Below are 21,471 nucleotides of genomic sequence, written 5' to 3'. Positions count from 1 at the left end.
GGGAAGATTTCTGGGATTTTGAAACCTTACTCAATCTCCTTCTGGTCACTGGTAGTAGAAATAGAAACTAATGGAAAAGTTAAGACCATCTCACTGATGCCCGATTCACAACAGATGGTCAACCAGAACCTTACTGTGCTGGCTGAGATATTCTACATCACTGTCCTTTCCAACATGGTTTCAACAACTAGGGTGGATGTGTAACCAGACCACCAAAACAGCTTGACTTGGCTAGCTGTTATAGGAATGAATGAATGTGGCATGAGATCCTGGAAGAGGAGGTAACATAACAACGGACCACTCACCTCACTACAGACAGCTTGAGGTCTGGCTTACAGATGTTGTCATCTCCACAGTCCAGTAGGACATGGGCCTGAAAAACATTGTCACAAGCAGACAGTTTGTTAACCCACCTCTCCTACTCACCATGTGACCCACCTCTCCTACTCACCATGTGACCCACCTCTCCTACTCACCATGTGACCCACACCTCTCCTACTCACCATGTGACCCACCTCTCCTACTCACCATGTGACCCATCTCTCCTACTCACCATGTGACCCACCTCTCCTACTCACCATGTGACCCACCTCTCCTACTCACCATGTGACCCACCTCTCCTACATGGTGACCCACCTCTCCTACTCACCATGTGACCCACCTCTCCTACTCACCATGTGACCCATCTCTCCTACTCACCATGTGACCCACCTCTCCTACTCACCATGTGACCCACACCTCTCCTACTCACCATGTGACCCACCTCTCCTACTCACCATGTGACCCATCTCTCCTACTCACCATGTGACCCACCTCTCCTACTCACCATGTGACCCACCTCTCCTACTCACCATGTGACCCATCTCTTCTACTCTCACCATGTGACCCACCTCTCCTACTCACCATGTGACCCATCTCTCCTACTCACCATGTGACCCACCTCTCCTACTCACCATGTGACCCACACCTCTCCTACTCACCATGTGACCCACACCTCTCCTACTCACCATGTGACCCACACCTCTCCTACTCACCATGTGACCCATCTCTTCTACTCACCATGTGACCCACCTCTCCTACTAACCATGTGACCATGTGACCCATCTCTCCTACTCACCATGTGACCCACCTCTCCTACTCACCATGTGACCCATCTCTTCTACTCTCACCATGTGACCCACCTCTCCTACTCACCATGTGACCCATCTCTCCTACTCACCATGTGACCCACCTCTCCTACTCACCATGTGACCCACACCTCTCCTACTCACCATGTGACCCACACCTCTCCTACTCACCATGTGACCCATCTCTTCTACTCACCATGTGACCCACCTCTCCTACTAACCATGTGACCATGTGACCCATCTCTCCTACTCACCATGTAACCCACCTCTTCTACTCACCATGTGACCCATCTCTTCTACTCTCACCATGTGACCCACCTCTCCTACTCACCATGTGACCCACCTCTCCTACTCACCATGTGACCCACCTCTCCTACTCACCATGTGTCCCACCTCTCCTACTCACCATGTGACCCACCTCTCCTACTCACCATGTGACCCACCTCTCCTACTCACCATGTGACCCATCTCTCCTACTCACCATGTGACCCACCTCTCCTACTCACCATGTGACCCACCTCTCCTACTCACCATGTGACCCAACTCTCCTACTCACCATGTGACCCACCTCTCCTACTCACCATGTGACCCACCTCTCCTACTCACCATGTGACCCACCTCTCACCATGTGTTACTGTTCTTCCCAAATGGCTCCATACTGCCTATATGGCACACTAGTTTTGACCAGAACCCTGTGCACTATATAGAGAATAGGGTGCCATTTGGGATGTATCCTTAGTTAAAGACATATGTGTACCTGTTTGGAGATGTTGGTGGGGGTAGTCTGCTCCAGGATAGGCAGTAGGCCGGTCTTATCTGCTGCCTGCTGGTAGTCCAGACTAAACTCCATGAACACAGAGATGGGAGTGATCTTATCCCGGAACTCAGAGTCATCCTGCAGAGCAAGTTATATTATATCATTATATATGGTTATATTATATCATGGAACACACTAATATCAACTGGTTATATTATATCATGGAACACACTAATATCAACTGGTTATATTATATCATTATATATGGTTATATTATATCATGGAACACACTAATATCAACTGGTTATATTATATCATGGAACACACTAATATCAACTGGTTATATTATATCATTATATATGGTTATATTATATCATGGAACACACTAATATCAACTGGTTATATTATATCATGGAACACACTAATATCAACTGGTTATATTATATCATGGAACCCACTAATATCAACTGGTTATATTATATCATGGAACCCACTAATATCAACTGGTTATATTATGTCATGGAACACACTAATATCAACTGGTTATATTATATCATGGAACACACTAATATCAACTGGTTATATTATATCATGGAACACACTAATATCAACTGGTTATATTATATCATGGAACACACTAATATCAACTGGTTATATTATATCATGGAACACACTAATATCAACGGGATATATTATATCATGGAACACAATATCAACTAATTATCAAACACACTAATATCAACTGGTTATATTATATCATGGAACACACTAATATCAACTGGTCATATTATATCATGGAACACACTAATATCAACTGGTTATTATATCATAACACACTAATATCAACTGGTTATATTATATCATGGAACACACTAATATCAACTGGTTATATTATATCATGGAACACACTAATATCAACTGGTTATATTATATCATGGAACACACTAATATCAACTGGTTATATTATATCATGGAACACACTAATATCAACTGGTTATATTATATCATGGAACACACTAATATCAACTGGATATATTATATCATGGAACACACTAATATCAACTGGTTATATTATATCATGGAACACACTAATATCAACTGGTCATATTATATCATGGAACACACTAATATCAACTGGTCATATTATATCATGGAACACACTAATATCAACTGGTTATATTATATCATGGAACACACTAATATCATATATATATCATGGAACACACTAATATCAACTGGTCATATTATATCATGGAACACACTAATATCAACTGGTCATATTATATCATGGAACACACTAATATCAACTGGTTATATTATATCATGGAACACACTAATATCAACTGGTTATATTATATCATGGAACACACTAATATCAACTGGTTATATTATATCATGGAACACACTAATATCAACTGGTCATATTATATCATGGAACACACTAATATCAACTGGTTATATTATATCGTGGAACACACTAATATCAACTGGTTATATTATATCATGGAACACACTAATATCAACTGGTTATATTATATCGTGGAACACACTAATATCAACTGGTTATATTATATCATGGAACACACTAATATCAACTGGTTATATTATATCATGGAACACACTAATATCAACTGGTCATATTATATCATGGAACACACTAATATCAACTGGTTATATTATATCATGGAACACACTAATATCAACTGGTTATATTATATCGTGGAACACACTAATATCAACTGGTTATATTATATCATGGAACACACTAATATCAACTGGTTATATTATATCGTGGAACACAATCTTCTACAAAGGCAGTAACTTCAGCAGTGGAGCTTGTAGAAGCCTACGGCTGTGCAATGGCATAGCCTTGTTTTGTTCATTTAGCAGACAAGACGCTCTTATTTCCTGAGCCCTTATCAGTCAAGACACACATATTTTATAACAAAATAAAATAGAACAATATTTTTTCCATCTCGGATCTGGAACAGTTATTCCCAGAGTGATCATTTTAAACGGATCTCAATTTGGCGAGTTGAAAGACAATTTATTCAGGGTAACAAACCAAAATCTTATATATATATATATTTTTTAAATATATAATATATATATATATATATTTTTTTAAATATATAATATATATATATATTTTTTTAAATATATATAATATATATATATATTATATATTTAAAAAAATATATATATATATATATATATATATATATATATACACACACACACACAGATGTTCAATTTAGTTTATTCTGCCTGTTCTTTGGAATTTTCCAAAATTCTGTTCTGACAGACAGTGAGTCACGTGACTTGCTATATAAACCAGGCAGACGGACATTCAGTTGCTGTTTGATTGAACGTTAGAATGGGCAAATCAAGTGACCTTAGCAGCGTTAAGCGTGGTATAATCGTCAGTGTCAGTCATGTCCAATCCAGTGTCTCAGAAATGGCCACCCTCTTGAGTGACAGCGGCTAGTGTTATTACAGAGAACAATACGACAAACAAAAATGATCCAGTCAGCTGCAGTGCTGGTTCAAGCCAACAGGGGGGGCCACAAACAGGCCAATGACAGCGCAGTACAACAGTGCTGTGGACAAAAACAGCATGTTGATGAGAGAGGTCAAAGGAGAATGGCAAGAATGGTTCAAGCCAACAGGGGGGGCCACAAACAGGCCAATGACAGCGCAGTACAACAGTGCTGTGGACAAAAACAGTATGTTGATGAGAGAGGTCAAAGGAGAATGGCAAGAATGGTTCAAGCCAACAGGGGGGGCCACAAACAGCCAATGACAGCGCAGTACAACAGTGCTGTGGACAAAAACAGCATGTTGATGAGAGAGGTCAAAGGAGAATGGCAAGAATGGTTCAAGCTAACAGGGGGGGCCACAAACAGGCCAATGACAACGCAGTACAACAGTGGTGTGGACAAAAACAGCCAATGACAGCGCAGTACAACAGTGGTGTGGACAAAAACAGCCAATGACAGCGCAGTACAACAGTGGTGTGCAGATCGGCATCTCAGACCACACAACTGTTCTCGTCACGGAGGGAATACTGCAGCAGACGACCACACCGGGTTCCTATCAGCTAAAAACAAGAAGAAGAAGAAGAAGAAGAAGAAGGGGCTCCAGTGGGCATCACCAACACTGGACAACTGAGGAGTGGAAAAACATCACCTGGTCCGACGAACCCCACTTCCTGTTGCGTCAATGCTGATGGCAGAGTCATGATTTGGCGTAAGCAGCGTGAGTCCATGGACCCATCCTGTCTGGTGTCAACGGTACCGGCTGGTGTAATGGTGTGAGGAATATGTTCCTGGCACACCTTAGGTCCCTTGATACCAATTGAGCAACAAATGTATTCGACAACTTGTAGAATCCATTCCCTGAAGAATTCAGTCTGTTCTGGAGGCAAAGGTGGGTCTGACCCACCAATCTATTTACAAATTGTGATAAAACTGTCAGAAGGAATGTAGCTTGAGTATAACATCAGGTAGAAATGTTTTTATAGGCATTTAATTCTGTAGGCCTACGGGAGCTTGTGTGTGCACATGCGTGTTTAAAGGGAGCGATAGGAACACGACATGGACATGGAGGGAGGGGAAGGAAATTTAAGGATAAGAACTGTGTGATGCTAGCCTTGGTTTATTTTTGGTTGTGCCCCGCAAATGCACATGTACAAATGGAACACGAGAGTCAAAGCAAATTAGCATCGTCTTTAAGAAAGCATTAACAAACCAAATAAAACTGGGCAGCCACAGATTGGCCAACCACGAAGCACATTCCAACAAATAGCTTAGAATATCTCTGGTTACAGTTTGAAAACTCGATTACGCAAGAACATCCCTAGTAAGTGTTTAGTAAACCGTTAAGCAAAGCAGTGAAGTTGTAAACGTAGGAGTCATGCCGACCAGAACCCTACTGTCCTGTCACCGATGTTTTCTTTCACATTGTCCAGTGTGGTTAAGAGGAACTACGGGCTACGCCAGGCCAACATAGTACAGCTCACCGTGGCTCAGCTCAGCACTGTGTAAAGGGTATCAGAGTGCTCAACACATTCCATGCACACAGGACAATAAAACAAGTGTATTGCTCAGCATCACTCACTATAAGGAAGACCTACACAGCAGAGGTGTCAATCTCATTCCATGGGGTGCCTAGTGTCTGCTGGTTTTTGGTTTTTCCTTTCAATTAAGACCTAGACAACCAGGTGAGGGGAAATTCCTTACTAATCAGTGACTTTAATTCAATCAAGGACAAGGGAGGAGCGAAAACCCGTAGACACTGGGCCCTCCGTGGAATGAGTTTGACACCAGGGGCCTCGAGCAGTACTTAAACAACAGTGACTCACTATGAGGAAGGCTTCTTGCTCCTCGCAGGCTGGTCCTTGGCCGTTGCTGACCGTCATGTTTTTCGTGTACTGGGACGTTTTGCTGTGGAGGAACAGAACTCTCTTTGTCGCCCCCTTGTGTTTGAGTCTATCCAGGACAAGGTGAACCTGGAACTCTGACAAGTACACAGACAGACAGTAAACAGGAGGCCTGGTTAGTGACTAAAACAGTCGCTGAAAGCTAGTTTTACACTCATGGCACTAGTGTGATACAAGCAATGCTTTCAGGGGAAAATATTAGTTTCCGAAAAGACAAATCAAATCAAATTTGATTTGTCACATGCTTCGTATCAACAGCTGGAGACTAACAGTGAAATGGCTTACTTAAAATAGAAAAATAATAGAAAAGTAATAACACAAGTAATATTAAATACACAATGAGTAACGATAACTTGGCTATATACATGGGGTACCAGTGCCAGTTCGATGTGCTGGAGTATGAGGTAATTATGGTAGATATGCACATATAACTAGGAATAAAGTGACTAGGAAACAGGATAGATAATAAACACTAGCAGTAGCGTATGTGATGAGTCGAAAACGTTTGTGCAAAAAGGATCAATGCAGATAATCAGGGTAGCTTTCGGCTAAAGGGATACTTTGGGATGTTGGCAATGAGATCCTTTATCCACTTCCCCGGAGTCTCTAACAGGCCGCACTGCTAGCCTGAAGCTATGATCTAACAGGCTGCACTGCTAGCCTGAAGCTATGATCTAACAGGCTGCACTGCTAGCCTGAAGCTATGACCTAACAGGCCGCACTGCTAGCCTGTAGCTATGACCTAACAGGCCGCACTGCTAGCCTGAAACTACGACCTAACAGGCCTCAGGGCTAGCCTGAAGCTATGATCTAACAGGCTGCAGGGATAGCCTGAAGCTATGATCTAACAGGCCTCAGGGCTAGCCTGAAGCTATGATCTAACAGGCCTCAGGGCTAGCCTGAAGCTATGACCTAAAAGGCCTCAGGGCTAGCCTGAAGCTATGATCTAACAGGCCTCAGGGTTAGCCTGAAGCTATGACCTAACAGGCCTCAGGGCTAGCCTGAAGCTATGACCTAACAGGCTGCAGGGCTAGCCTGAAGCTATGACCTAACAGGCCTCAGGGCTAGCCTGAAGCTATGACCTAAAAGGCCTCAGGGCTAGCCTGAAGCTATGACCTAACAGGCTGCAGGGCTAGCCTGAAGCTATGATCTAACAGGCTGCACTGCTAGCCTGAAGCTATGACCTAACAGGCCTCAGGGCTAGCCTGAAGCTATGACCTAACAGGCTGCACTGCTAGCCTGAAGCTATGACCTAACAGGCCGCACTGCTAGCCTGAAGCTATGATCTAACAGGCCTCAGGGCTAGCCTGAAGCTATGATCTAACAGGCTGCAGGGCTAGCCTGAAGCTATGATCTAACAGGCTGCACTGCTAGCCTGAAGCTATGACCTAACAGGCCTCAGGGCTAGCCTGAAGCTATGACCTAACAGGCTGCACTGCTAGCCTGAAGCTATGACCTAACAGGCCGCACTGCTAGCCTGAAGCTATGATCTAACAGGCCTCAGGGCTAGCCTGAAGCTATGATCTAACAGGCTGCAGGGCTAGCCTGAAGCTATGACCTAACAGGCTGCACTGCTAGCCTGAAGCTATGACCTAACAGTCCTCATGGCTAGCCTGAAGCTATGATCTAACAGGCTGCACTGCTAGCCTGAAGCTATGACCTAACAGGTCTCAGGGCTAGCCTGAAGCTATGACCTAACAGGCCGCACTGTTAGCCTGAAGCTATGACCTAACAGGCTGCACTGCTAGCCTGAAGCTATTACATTTACATTTAAGTCATTTAGCAGACGCTCTTATCCAGAGCGACTTACAAATTGGTGCATTCACCTTATGACATCCAGTGGAACAGTAGTGCATCTAAATCTTTTAAGGGGGGGTGAGAGGGATTACTTTATCCTATCCTAGGTATTCCTTAAAGAGGTGGTGACCTAACAGGCCTCAGGGCTAGCCTGAAGCTATGACCTAACAGGCCGCACTGTTAGCCTGAAGCTATGACCTAACAGGCCGCACTGCTAGCCTGAAGCTATGACCTAACAGGCCGCACTGCTAGCCTGAAGCTATGAACTAACAGGCCGCACTACTAGCCTGAAGCTATGATATAACAGGCCGCACTGCTAGCCTGAAGCTATGATCTAACAGGCTGCAGGGCTAGCCTGTAGCTATGATCTAACAGGCTGAACTGCTAGCCTGAAGCTTTGATCTAACAGGCCTCAGGGCTAGCCTGAAGCTATGATCTAACAGGCTGCAGGGTTAGCCTGTAGCTATGATCTAACAGGCTGTACTGCTAGCCTGAAGTTATGATCTAACAGGCTGCACTGCTAGCCTGAAGCTATGATCTAACAGGCTGAACTGCTAGCCTGAAGCTTTGATCTAACAGGCCTCAGGGCTAGCCTGAAGCTTTGATCTAACAGGCCTCAGGGCTAGCCTGAAGCTATGATCTAACAGGCTGAACTGCTAGCCTGAAGCTATGATCTAACAGGCCTCAGGGCTAGCCTGAAGCTATGATCTAACAGGCTGTACTGCTAGCCTGAAGCTATGATCTAACAGGCTGAACTGCTAGCCTGAAGCTATGATCTAACAGGCCTCAGGGCTAGCCTGAAGCTATGATCTAACAGGCTGTACTGCTAGCCTGAAGCTATTACATTTACATTTAAGTCATTTAGCAGACGCTCTTATCCAGAGCGACTTACAAATTGGTGCATTCACCTTATGACATCCAGTGGAACAGTAGTGCATCTAAATCTTTTAAGGGGGGGGGGGTGAGAGGGATTACTTTATCCTATCCTAGGTATTCCTTAAAGAGGTGGTGACCTAACAGGCCTCAGGGCTAGCCTGAAGCTATGACCTAACAGGCCTCAGGGCTAGCCTGAAGCTATGACCTAACAGGCCGCACTGTTAGCCTGAAGCTATGACCTAACAGGCCGCACTGCTAGCCTGAAGCTATGACCTAACAGGCCGCACTGCTAGCCTGAAGCTATGAACTAACAGGCCGCACTACTAGCCTGAAGCTATGATATAACAGGCCGCACTGCTAGCCTGAAGCTATGATCTAACAGGCTGCAGGGCTAGCCTGTAGCTATGATCTAACAGGCTGAACTGCTAGCCTGAAGCTTTGATCTAACAGGCCTCAGGGCTAGCCTGAAGCTATGATCTAACAGGCTGCAGGGCTAGCCTGAAGCTATGATCTAACAGGCTGTACTGCTAGCCTGAAGTTATGATCTAACAGGCTGCACTGCTAGCCTGAAGCTATGATCTAACAGGCTGAACTGCTAGCCTGAAGCTTTGATCTAACAGGCCTCAGGGCTAGCCTGAAGCTTTGATCTAACAGGCCTCAGGGCTAGCCTGAAGCTATGATCTAACAGGCTGAACTGCTAGCCTGAAGCTATGATCTAACAGGCCTCAGGGCTAGCCTGAAGCTATGATCTAACAGGCTGTACTGCTAGCCTAAAGTTATGATCTAACAGGCTGCACTGCTAGCCTGAAGCTATGATCTAACAGGCTGAACTGCTAGCCTGAAGCTATGATCTAACAGGCTTCACTGCTAGCCTGAAGCTATGATCTAACAGGCTGCACTGCTAGCCTGAAGCTATGATCTAACAGGCTGCACTGCTAGCCTGAAGCTATGATCTAACAGGCCTCAGGGCTAGCCTGAAGCTATGATCTAACAGGCTGAACTGCTAGCCTGAAGCTATGATCTAACAGGCCTCAGGGCTAGCCTGAAGCTATGATCTAACAGGCTGTACTGCTAGCCTAAAGTTATGATCTAACAGGCTGCACTGCTAGCCTGAAGCTATGATCTAACAGGCTTCACTGCTAGCCTGAAGCTATGATCTAACAGGCTGCACTGCTAGCCTGAAGCTATGATCTAACAGGCTGCACTGCTAGCCTGAAGCTATGACCTAACAGGCCGCACTGCTACCTGTAGCTATGTCCTAACAGGCCGAACTGCTAGCCTGAATCTAACAGGCTGCACTGCTAGCTGAAGCTATGATCTAACAGGCTGCACTGCTAGCCTGAAGCTATGACCTAACAGGCCGCACTGCTAGCCTGTAGCTATGACCTAACAGGCCTGCTAGGTATTCCTAAAGGCCTCAGGGCTATGATCTAACAGGCTGCAGGGATAGCCTGAAGCTATGATCTAACAGGCCTCAGGGCTGGCCTGAAGCTATGATCTAACAGGCCTCAGGGCTAAAGCTATGACCTAAAAGGCCTCAGGGCTAGCCTGAAGCTATGATCTAACAGGCCTCAGGGTTAGCCTGAAGCTATGACCTAACAGGCCTCAGGGCTAGCCTGAAGCTATGACCTAACAGGCTGCAGGGCTAGCCTGAAGCTATGACCTAACAGGCCTCAGGGCTAGCCTGAAGCTATGACCTAAAGGCCTCAGGGCTAGCCTGAAGCTATGACCTAACAGGCTGCAGGGCTAGCCTGAAGCTATGATCTAACAGGCTGCACTGCTAGCCTGAAGCTATGACCTAACAGGCCTCAGGGCTAGCCTGAAGCTATGACCTAACAGGCTGCACTGCTAGCCTGAAGCTATGACCTAACAGGCCGCACTGCTAGCCTGAAGCTATGATCTAACAGGCCTCAGGGCTGGCCTGAAGCTATGATCTAACAGGCTGAGGGCTATATGATCTAACAGGCTGCACTGCTAGCCTGAAGCTATGACCTAACAGGCCTCAGGGCTAGCCTGAAGCTATGACCTAACAGGCTGCACTGCTAGCCTGAAGCTATGACCTAACAGGCCGCACTGCTAGCTGAAGCTGATCTAACAGGCCTCAGGGCTAGCCTGAAGCTATGATCTAACAGGCTGCAGGGCTAGCCTGAAGCTATGACCTAACAGGCTGCACTGCTAGCCTGAAGCTATGACCTAACAGTCCTCATGGCTAGCCTGAAGCTATGATCTAACAGGTCTCAGGGCTAGCCTGAAGCTATGACCTAACAGGCCGCACTGTTAGCCTGAAGCTATGACCTAACAGGCTGCACTGCTAGCCTGAAGCTATTACATTTACATTTAAGTCATTTAGCAGACGCTCTTATCCAGAGCGACTTACAAATTGGTGCATTCACCTTATGACATCCAGTGGAACAGTAGTGCATCTAAATCTTTTAAGGGGGGGTGAGAGGGATTACTTTATCCTATCCTAGGTATTCCTTAAAGAGGTGGTGACCTAACAGGCCTCAGGGCTAGCCTGAAGCTATGACCTAACAGGCCTCAGGGCTAGCCTGAAGCTATGACCTAACAGGCCGCACTGCTAGCCTGAAGCTATGACCTAACAGGCCGCACTGCTAGCCTGAAGCTATGAACTAACAGGCCGCACTACTAGCCTGAAGCTATGATATAACAGGCCGCACTGCTAGCCTGAAGCTATGATCTAACAGGCTGCAGGGCTAGCCTGTAGCTATGATCTAACAGGCTGAACTGCTAGCCTGAAGCTTTGATCTAACAGGCCTCAGGGCTAGCCTGAAGCTATGATCTAACAGGCTGCAGGGTTAGCCTGTAGCTATGATCTAACAGGCTGTACTGCTAGCCTGAAGTTATGATCTAACAGGCTGCACTGCTAGCCTGAAGCTATGATCTAACAGGCTGAACTGCTAGCCTGAAGCTTTGATCTAACAGGCCTCAGGGCTAGCCTGAAGCTTTGATCTAACAGGCCTCAGGGCTAGCCTGAAGCTATGATCTAACAGGCTGAACTGCTAGCCTGAAGCTATGATCTAACAGGCCTCAGGGCTAGCCTGAAGCTATGATCTAACAGGCTGTACTGCTAGCCTGAAGCTATGATCTAACAGGCTGAACTGCTAGCCTGAAGCTATGATCTAACAGGCCTCAGGGCTAGCCTGAAGCTATGATCTAACAGGCTGTACTGCTAGCCTGAAGCTATTACATTTACATTTAAGTCATTTAGCAGACGCTCTTATCCAGAAGACTACAAATGGTGCATTCACCTTATGACATCCAGTGGAACAGTAGTGCATCTAAATCTTTTAAGGGGGTGAGAGGGATTACTTTATCCTATCCTAGGTATTCCTTAAAGAGGTGGTGACCTAACAGGCCTCAGGGCTAGCCTGAAGCTATGACCTAACAGGCCTCAGGGCTAGCCTGAAGCTATGACCTAACAGGCCGCACTGTTAGCCTGAAGCTATGACCTAACAGGCCGCACTGCTAGCCTGAAGCTATGACCTAACAGGCCGCACTGCTAGCCTGAAGCTATGAACTAACAGGCCGCACTACTAGCCTGAAGCTATGATATAACAGGCCGCACTGCTAGCCTGAAGCTATGATCTAACAGGCTGCAGGGCTAGCCTGTAGCTATGATCTAACAGGCTGAACTGCTAGCCTGAAGCTTTGATCTAACAGGCCTCAGGGCTAGCCTGAAGCTATGATCTAACAGGCTGCAGGGCTAGCCTGTAGCTATGATCTAACAGGCTGTACTGCTAGCCTGAAGTTATGATCTAACAGGCTGCACTGCTAGCCTGAAGCTATGATCTAACAGGCTGAACTGCTAGCCTGAAGCTTTGATCTAACAGGCCTCAGGGCTAGCCTGAAGCTTTGATCTAACAGGCCTCAGGGCTAGCCTGAAGCTATGATCTAACAGGCTGAACTGCTAGCCTGAAGCTATGATCTAACAGGCCTCAGGGCTAGCCTGAAGCTATGATCTAACAGGCTGTACTGCTAGCCTAAAGTTATGATCTAACAGGCTGCACTGCTAGCCTGAAGCTATGATCTAACAGGCTGAACTGCTAGCCTGAAGCTATGATCTAACAGGCTTCACTGCTAGCCTGAAGCTATGATCTAACAGGCTGCACTGCTAGCCTGAAGCTATGATCTAACAGGCTGCACTGCTAGCCTGAAGCTATGATCTAACAGGCCTCAGGGCTAGCCTGAAGCTATGATCTAACAGGCTGAACTGCTAGCCTGAAGCTATGATCTAACAGGCCTCAGGGCTAGCCTGAAGCTATGATCTAACAGGCTGTACTGCTAGCCTAAAGTTATGATCTAACAGGCTGCACTGCTAGCCTGAAGCTATGTTCTAACAGGCTTCACTGCTAGCCTGAAGCTATGATCTAACAGGCTGCACTGCTAGCCTGAAGCTATGATCTAACAGGCTGCACTGCTAGCCTGAAGCTATGACCTAACAGGCCGCACTGCTAGCCTGTAGCTATGTCCTAACAGGCCGCACTGCTAGCCTGAAGCTATGACCTAACAGGCCTCAGGGCTAGCCTGAAGCTATGATCTAACAGGCTGCAGGGCTAGCCTGAAGCTATGATCTAACAGGCCTCAGGGCTAGCCTGAAGCTATGATCTAACAGGCCTCAGGGCTAGCCTGAAGCTATGACCTAAAAGGCCTCAGGGCTAGCCTGAAGCTATGATCTAACAGGCCTCAGGGTTAGCCTGAAGCTATGACCTAACAGGCCTCAGGGCTAGCCTGAAGCTATGACCTAACAGGCTGCAGGGCTAGCCTGAAGCTATGACCTAACAGGCCTCAGGGCTAGCCTGAAGCTATGACCTAAAAGGCCTCAGGGCTAGCCTGAAGCTATGACCTAACAGGCTGCAGGCCTAGCCTGAAGCTATGATCTAACAGGCTGCACTGCTAGCCTGAAGCTATGACCTAACAGGCCTCAGGGCTAGCCTGAAGCTATGACCTAACAGGCTGCACTGCTAGCCTGAAGCTATGACCTAACAGGCCGCACTGCTAGCCTGAAGCTATGATCTAACAGGCCTCAGGGCTAGCCTGAAGCTATGATCTAACAGGCTGCAGGGCTAGCCTGAAGCTATGATCTAACAGGCTGCACTGCTAGCCTGAAGCTATGACCTAACAGGCTGCACTGCTAGCCTGAAGCTATGACCTAACAGGCCGCACTGCTAGCCTGAAGCTATGATCTAACAGGCCTCAGGGCTAGCCTGAAGCTATGATCTAACAGGCTGCAGGGCTAGCCTGAAGCTATGACCTAACAGGCTGCACTGCTAGCCTGAAGCTATGACCTAACAGTCCTCAGGGCTAGCCTGAAGCTATGATCTAACAGGCTGCACTGCTAGCCTGAAGCTATGATCTAACAGGCTGCAGGGCTAGCCTGAAGCTATGACCTAACAGGCTGCACTGCTAGCCTGAAGCTATGACCTAACAGGCCTCAGGGCTAGCCTGAAGCTATGACCTAACAGGCGGCACTGTTAGACTGAAGCTATGACCTAAAAGGCCTCAGGGCTAGCCTGAAGCTATGATCTAACAGGCCTCAGGGTTAGCCTGAAGCTATGACCTAACAGGCTGCAGGGCTAGCCTGAAGCTATGACCTAACAGGCTGCAGGGCTAGCCTGAAGCTATGACCTAACAGGCCTCAGGGCTAGCCTGAAGCTATGACCTAAAAGGCCTCAGGGCTAGCCTGAAGCTATGACCTAACAGGCTGCAGGGCTAGCCTGAAGCTATGATCTAACAGGCTGCACTGCTAGCCTGAAGCTATGACCTAACAGGCCTCAGGGCTAGCCTGAAGCTATGACCTAACAGGCTGCACTGCTAGCCTGAAGCTATGACCTAACAGGCCGCACTGCTAGCCTGAAGCTATGATCTAACAGGCCTCAGGGCTAGCCTGAAGCTATGATCTAACAGGCTGCAGGGCTAGCCTGAAGCTATGATCTAACAGGCTGCACTGCTAGCCTGAAGCTATGACCTAACAGGCCTCAGGGCTAGCCTGAAGCTATGACCTAACAGGCTGCACTGCTAGCCTGAAGCTATGACCTAACAGGCCGCACTGCTAGCCTGAAGCTATGATCTAACAGGCCTCAGGGCTAGCCTGAAGCTATGATCTAACAGGCTGCAGGGCTAGCCTGAAGCTATGACCTAACAGGCTGCACTGCTAGCCTGAAGCTATGACCTAACAGTCCTCAGGGCTAGCCTGAAGCTATGATCTAACAGGCTGCACTGCTAGCCTGAAGCTATGACCTAACAGGCCTCAGGGCTAGCCTGAAGCTATGATCTAACAGGCTGCAGGGCTAGCCTGAAGCTATGACCTAACAGGCTGCACTGCTAGCCTGAAGCTATGACCTAACAGGCCTCAGGGCTAGCCTGAAGCTATGACCTAACAGGCGGCACTGTTAGACTGAAGCTATGACCTAACAGGCCTCAGGGCTAGCCTGAAGCTATGACCTAACAGGCTGCAGTGCTAGCCTGAAGCTATGACCTAACAGGCCTCAGGGCTAGCCTGAAGCTATGACCTAACAGGCCGCACTGTTAGCCTGAAGCTATGACCTAACAGGCCGCACTGTTAGCCTGAAGCTATGATCTAACAGGCTGCACTGCTAGCCTGAAGCTATGACCTAACAGGCCGCACTGTTAGCCTGAAGCTATGACCTAACAGGCCGCACTGTTAGCCTGAAGCTATGACCTAACAGGCTGCACTGCTAGCCTGAAGCTATGACCTAACAGGCATCAGGGCTAGCCTGAAGCTATGACCTAACAGGCCGCACTGTTAGCCTGAAGCTATGACCTAACAAGCCGCACTGTTAGCCTGAAGCTATGACCTAACAGGCTGCACTGCTAGCCTGAAGCTATGACCTAACAGACCGCACTGTTAGCCTGAAGCTATGACCTAACAGGCTGCACTGCTAGCTTGAAGCTTTGACCTAACAGGCCTCAGGGCTAGCCTGAAGCTATGACCTAACAGACCGCACTGTTAGCCTGAAGCTATGACCTGACAGGCTGCACTGCTAGCCTGAAGCTATTACATTTACATTTAAGTCATTTAGCAGACGCTCTTATCCAGAGCGACTTACAAATTGGTGCATTCACCTTATGACATCCAGTGGAACAGTAGTGCATCTAAATCTTTTAAGGGGGGTGAGAGGGATTACTTTATCCTATCCTAGGTATTCCTTAAAGAGGTGGTGACCTAACAGGCCTCAGGGCTAGCCTGAAGCTATGAACTAACAGGCCGCACTACTAGCCTGAAGCTATGATATAACAGGCCGCACTGCTAGCCTGAAGCTATGATCTAACAGGCTGCAGGGCTAGCCTGAAGCTATGAACTAACAGGCCGCACTACTAGCCTGAAGCTATGATATAACAGGCCGCACTGCTAGCCTGAAGCTATGATCTAACAGGCTGCAGGGCTAGCCTGAAGCTTTGATCTAACAGGCCTCAGGGCTAGCCTGAAGCTATGATCTAACAGGCTGAACTGCTAGCCTGAAGTTATGATCTAACAGGCTGTACTGCTAGCCTGAAGCTATGATCTAACAGGCTGTACTGCTAGCCTGAAGTTATGATCTAACAGGCTGTACTGCTAGCCTGAAGTTTTGATCTAACAGGCTGCACTGCTAGCCTGAAGCTATGATCTAACAGGCTGCACTGCTAGCCTGAAGTTATGATCTAACAGGCTGCACTGCTAGCCTGAAGCTATGATCTAACAGGCTGAACTGCTAGCCTGAAGCTTTGATCTAACAGGCCTCAGGGCTAGCCTGAAGCTATGATCTAACAGGCTGTACTGCTAGCCTGAAGCTATGATCTAACAGGCTGTACTGCTAGCCTGAAGCTATGATCTAACAGGCTGAACTGCTAGCCTGAAGCTATGATCTAACAGGCCTCAGGGCTAGCCTGAAGCTATGATCTAACAGGCTGAACTGCTAGCCTGAAGCTATGATCTAACAGGCTGTACTGCTAGCCTGAAGCTATGATCTAACAGGCTGAACTGCTAGCCTGAAGCTATGATCTAACAGGCCTCAGGGCTAGCCTGAAGCTATGATCTAACAGGCTGTACTGCTAGCCTGAAGTTATGATCTAACAGGCTGTACTGCTAGCCTGAAGCTATGATCTAACAGGCTGTACTGCTAGCCTGAAGTTATGATCTAACAGGCTGTACTGCTAGCCTGAAGTTTTGATCTAACAGGCTGCACTGCTAGCCTGAAGCTATGATCTAACAGGCTGCACTGCTAGCCTGAAGTTATGATCTAACAGGCTGCACTGCTAGCCTGAAGCTATGATCTAACAGGCTGAACTGCTAGCCTGAAGCTATGATCTAACAGGCCTCAGGGCTAGCCTGAAGCTATGATCTAACAGGCTGAACTGCTAGCCTGAAGCTATGATCTAACAGGCTGCACTGCTAGCCTGAAGCTATGATCTAACAGGCTGCACTGCTAGCCTGAAGCTATGATCTAACAGGCCTCAGGGCTAGCCTGAAGCTATGATCTAACAGGCTGAACTGCTAGCCTGAAGCTATGATCTAACAGGCTGTACTGCTAGCCTAAAGTTATGATCTAACAGGCTGTACTGCTAGCCTGAAGCTATGATCTAACAGGCTTCACTGCTAGCCTGAAGTTATGATCTAACAGGCTGCACTGCTAGCCTGAAGCTATGATCTAACAGGCTGAACTGCTAGCCTGAAGCTATGATCTAACAGGCTGCACTGCTAGCCTGAAGCTATGATCTAACAGGCTGGGTAACAGGCTGGGTAACAGGCAGGGTAACAGGCTGGGTAACAGGCTGGGTAACAGCCAGACACGATGTCTCTACAGAGAGTCAGGAGGTGAGATGTGGTGCTATAGCTACTCCATGCATCCTACATGAAATCCTAATCCCGTTACAGTGCACTACTTTTGACCAGGTTCCACGGGGCTCTGGTCCAAAAAGTAGTGCCCAATGTAGGGAATAAGGGCGTCTTTTGGGGACATAGGCACTATTTCAGAGAAGTAGAGGTGTACATGTAAATGTAAATGTAGAGGGACAGACAGCTGTGTTTTGTGATCTAACAGGAGTTTCTCTGAGAGAACAGCTTGTCGACAGGGGAGAAGCAAACGCTGTTCTGTAACACTATATCTCCGAGTAGCATTTGTTGAGTAGCAGAGCCCCGTAGGGTTCCAACGTAGCGTAGAGTACTAGTACTAGAAGATGTCCGTCAGATACTTACTCAGTGAATCTGGTGCACCTCTTCCACTCGCTTTAAGACAGTACTTCACTTTGAAACTGAGGGGGAGAACAAGATATGACCAAAAACGAATCAGATTGAACTCTAAAGCAAAGGCCATAGTGTTCTCTAACACCGAACGGTAGCTAGATAAACATATTGCATGTTTCTGACATCAGCTCTGTCTGTCTGACAGTTAGACAGGAAGTTACCAGAGAGGAAGTCTGTCTGTCTGACAGTTAGACAGGACGTTACCAGAGAGGAAGTCTGTCTGACAGTTAGACAGGACGTTACCAGAGAGGAAGTCTGTCTGTCTGACAGTTAGACAGGACGTTACCAGAGAGGAAGTCTGTCTGACAGTTAGACAGGACGTTACCAGAGAGGAAGTCTGTCTGACAGTTAGACAGGACGTTACCAGAGAGGAAGTCTGTCTGACAGTTAGACAAGATGTTACCAGAGAGGAAGTCTGTCTGACAGTTAGACAGGATGTTACCAGAGAGGAAGTCTGTCTGACAGTTAGACAGGACGTTACCAGAGAGGAAGTCTGTCTGACAGTTAGACAGGACGTTACCAGAGAGGAAGTCTGTCTGACAGTCCAAAAATCGCTGTCTTCAATGAAGACACCCCCCCCAAACACTGTTCATAAGATTTGGGCTCCTCAATGCAGCCCCTGATATGGACCCTATCATCACACACAGACATCAATATCTATTTAAAAAAAGTGAAAATCTAATTCTATTATCTAATTATATTACTCACCAGGACACTTTAGTGTCACTGTCAGGCAGCTTGCAGCTCCTTTCCTCCGGGTTCAGGATCTGAGGGCTGATGTCCAGGGTGGCGTTAACACTGATGACGGGCCGGGCCCTGGGGGGGGGGGTCAGAGGTCAAGCTTACATGCCATATACAGAACACTGATGATGGGCCGGGCCCTGGGGGGGGGGTCAGAGGTCAAGCTTACATGCCATATACAGAACAGTGAGCACGGGGGGGTACCTCAAGTCAACATCAGAGAGCTTCATTAGAGACTAAGATCTCATCGTGTTGAGGTCAGACCTCACCAGTGACCGGTCAACACTCTGAACCCCGTACAGGGAGGAGCAGCGTTGGTAACAGCCTTTCAATAAAAGGAGAGCAATCTGGTGTTTGTTGGAAGCGGGAGGGAAACTCACTCATCTGTACGTGGGTCAGCGTTGCTATCCAGAGGCCATCGGTCACGACCACAACAACAGAGCTTAGCTATCGGATCAATTCACCAGTTGATCCTTTAGGAGTTGTACAGTATTGCATGTCAAATCTATACTGTATATGTCTGTGTTGTGGAACGCCTGTGTAATATGTACGCTATTAAGGCTTAATGTGGACTTTGTTCACCAAACACATTCCCTTTTTAAATGAGAAACAGCTATTAAGGCTTAATGTGGACTTTGTTCACCAAACACATTCCCTTTTTAAATGAGAAACAGCTATTAAGGCTTAATGTGGACTTTGTTCACCAAACACATTCCCTTTTTAAATGAGAAACAGCTATTAAGGCTTAATGTGGACTTTGTTCACCAAACACATTCCCTTTTTAAATGAGAAACAGCTATTAAGGCTTAATGTGGACTTTGTTCACCAAACACATTCCCTTTTTAAATGAGAAACAGCTATTAAGGCTTAATGTGGACTTTGTTCACCAAACGCATTCCCTTTTTAAATGAGAAACAGCTATTAAAGGTTTAAATGTGCCACTAATTGCATACAAATCATGTGGGATACTTTAAATGAAACAGAAACATGGTTTAGGTGGGACACATCGTTGAAGGCATGTGGAACATCAAAGGAAACCACAGTACTACTGTACCTGTATAGAACAGCTTTGTCTGCACCAAATACACCCACTATTAAGTCTGTGGTGGAGAGACAGAGGGAGGGGGGTAGAGGTAGAGAGGGAGGAGAAGGTAGAGAAGGGGGGTAGAGAGGGAGAGAGAGGTAGAGAAGGGGGGTAGAGAGGGAGAGGGAGAGAGAGGTAGAGAAGGGGGGAGAAGGGGGGTAGAGAGGGAGAGAGGTAGAGAAGGGGGGGGGAGAGAGGTAGAGAGAGAGGTAGAGAAGGGGGGAGAGGGGGTAGAGAGGGGGGGTAGAGAAGAGAGGGAGAGAGAGGTAGAGAAGGGGGGGGGAGAGAGTAGAGAGGGGGGGGTAGAGAGGGAGAGAGAGAGAGGTAGAGAAGGGAGAGGGGGAGAGAGAGGTAGAGAAGGGGTAGAGAGGGGGGGGTAGAGAGGGAGAGAGAGGTAGAGAGGGGGGGGGAGTAGAGAGGGGGGGGGGTAGAGAAGGGAGAGGGAGAGAGAGGTAGAGAAGGGAGAGGGGAGAGAGAGGTAGAGAAGGGGGGGGGGAGTAGAGAGGGGGTAGAGAGGGAGAGAGAGAGGTAGAGAGGGGGGGAGTAGAGGGGGGGGATAGAGAAGGGAGAGGGGGAGAGAGGTAGAGAAGGGGGGGGGAGAGGTAGAGAGGGGGAGAGGTAGAGAGGGAGAGGGGGAGAGAGGTAGAGAGGGGGGGGGAGAGAGGGGGGGGAGGTAGAGAGGGGAGAGGAGAGAGGGTAGAGAGGGAGAGGGGGAGAGAGAGGTAGAGAGGGAGAGGGGGAGGGAGAGAAGGGAGAGAGAGGTAGAGAAGGGGGTAGAGAGGGGGTAGAGAAGGGAGGGAGAGAGAGGTAGAGAAGGGGGGAAGAGAAGGGGGAGAGAGGTAGAGAGGGAGAGAGAGGTAGAGAAGGGAGAGGGGAGAGAGGTAGAGAGAGGGGGAGAGAGGGTAGAGAGGAGAGGTAGAGAGGGAGGATAGGTAGAGAGGGAGAGGGGGAGAGAGGTGGGGGGAGGTAGAGAGGGGGAGGTAGAGAGGGTGGGGGAGGTAGAGAAGGGGAGAGAGAGGTAGAGAGGGGAGGGGAGAGAGAGAGAAGAGAAGGGGAGGGGGAGAGAGGTAGAGAGGGGGAGAGAGAGGTAGAGAAGGGAGAGGGGAGAGAGGTAGAGAGGGGAGGAGAGGTAGAGAGGGTGGGGGAGGTAGAGAGGGGGAGGGGAGAGAGGTAGAGAAGGGAGAGGGAGGAGAGAGGAGAGGGGAGAGAGGTAGAGAAGGGAGGGGGGGAGAGAGGTAGAGAAGGGAGAGGGGAGAGAGGTAGAGAGGGGGAGAGAGGTAGAGAAGGGAGGGGGAGAGAGGTAGAGAGGGGGGAGAGAGAGAGGAAGAGAAGGGGAGGGGGAGAGAGGTAGAGAGGGGGGGGAGAGAGAGGGGGAGAGAAGGGAGA

General features: G+C 47.7%; 1 protein-coding gene across 1 annotated transcript in view; it reads right to left on the bottom strand.

Moving 5' to 3' along the window:
* Positions 1-21,471, bottom strand: part of LOC115120142 (integrin alpha-V-like) — a 106,810-nt gene that overhangs the window by 26,529 nt on the left and 58,810 nt on the right. Inside the window, 7 exon segments of the mRNA XM_065019604.1 lie at positions 26-48; positions 306-373; positions 1,885-2,022; positions 6,248-6,402; positions 18,213-18,268; positions 18,969-19,076; positions 20,056-20,101. Of these exon segments, the coding sequence (XP_064875676.1) occupies positions 26-48; positions 306-373; positions 1,885-2,022; positions 6,248-6,402; positions 18,213-18,268; positions 18,969-19,076; positions 20,056-20,101 (594 nt within the window).

The sequence above is a fragment of the Oncorhynchus nerka genome, linkage group LG1 (genome assembly GCF_034236695.1).
Source record: "Oncorhynchus nerka isolate Pitt River linkage group LG1, Oner_Uvic_2.0, whole genome shotgun sequence".
Taxonomy (NCBI): domain Eukaryota; kingdom Metazoa; phylum Chordata; class Actinopteri; order Salmoniformes; family Salmonidae; genus Oncorhynchus; species Oncorhynchus nerka.
Note: the sequence above shows the minus strand (reverse complement) of the source record. Positions and strands in the feature narration are given on the sequence as shown.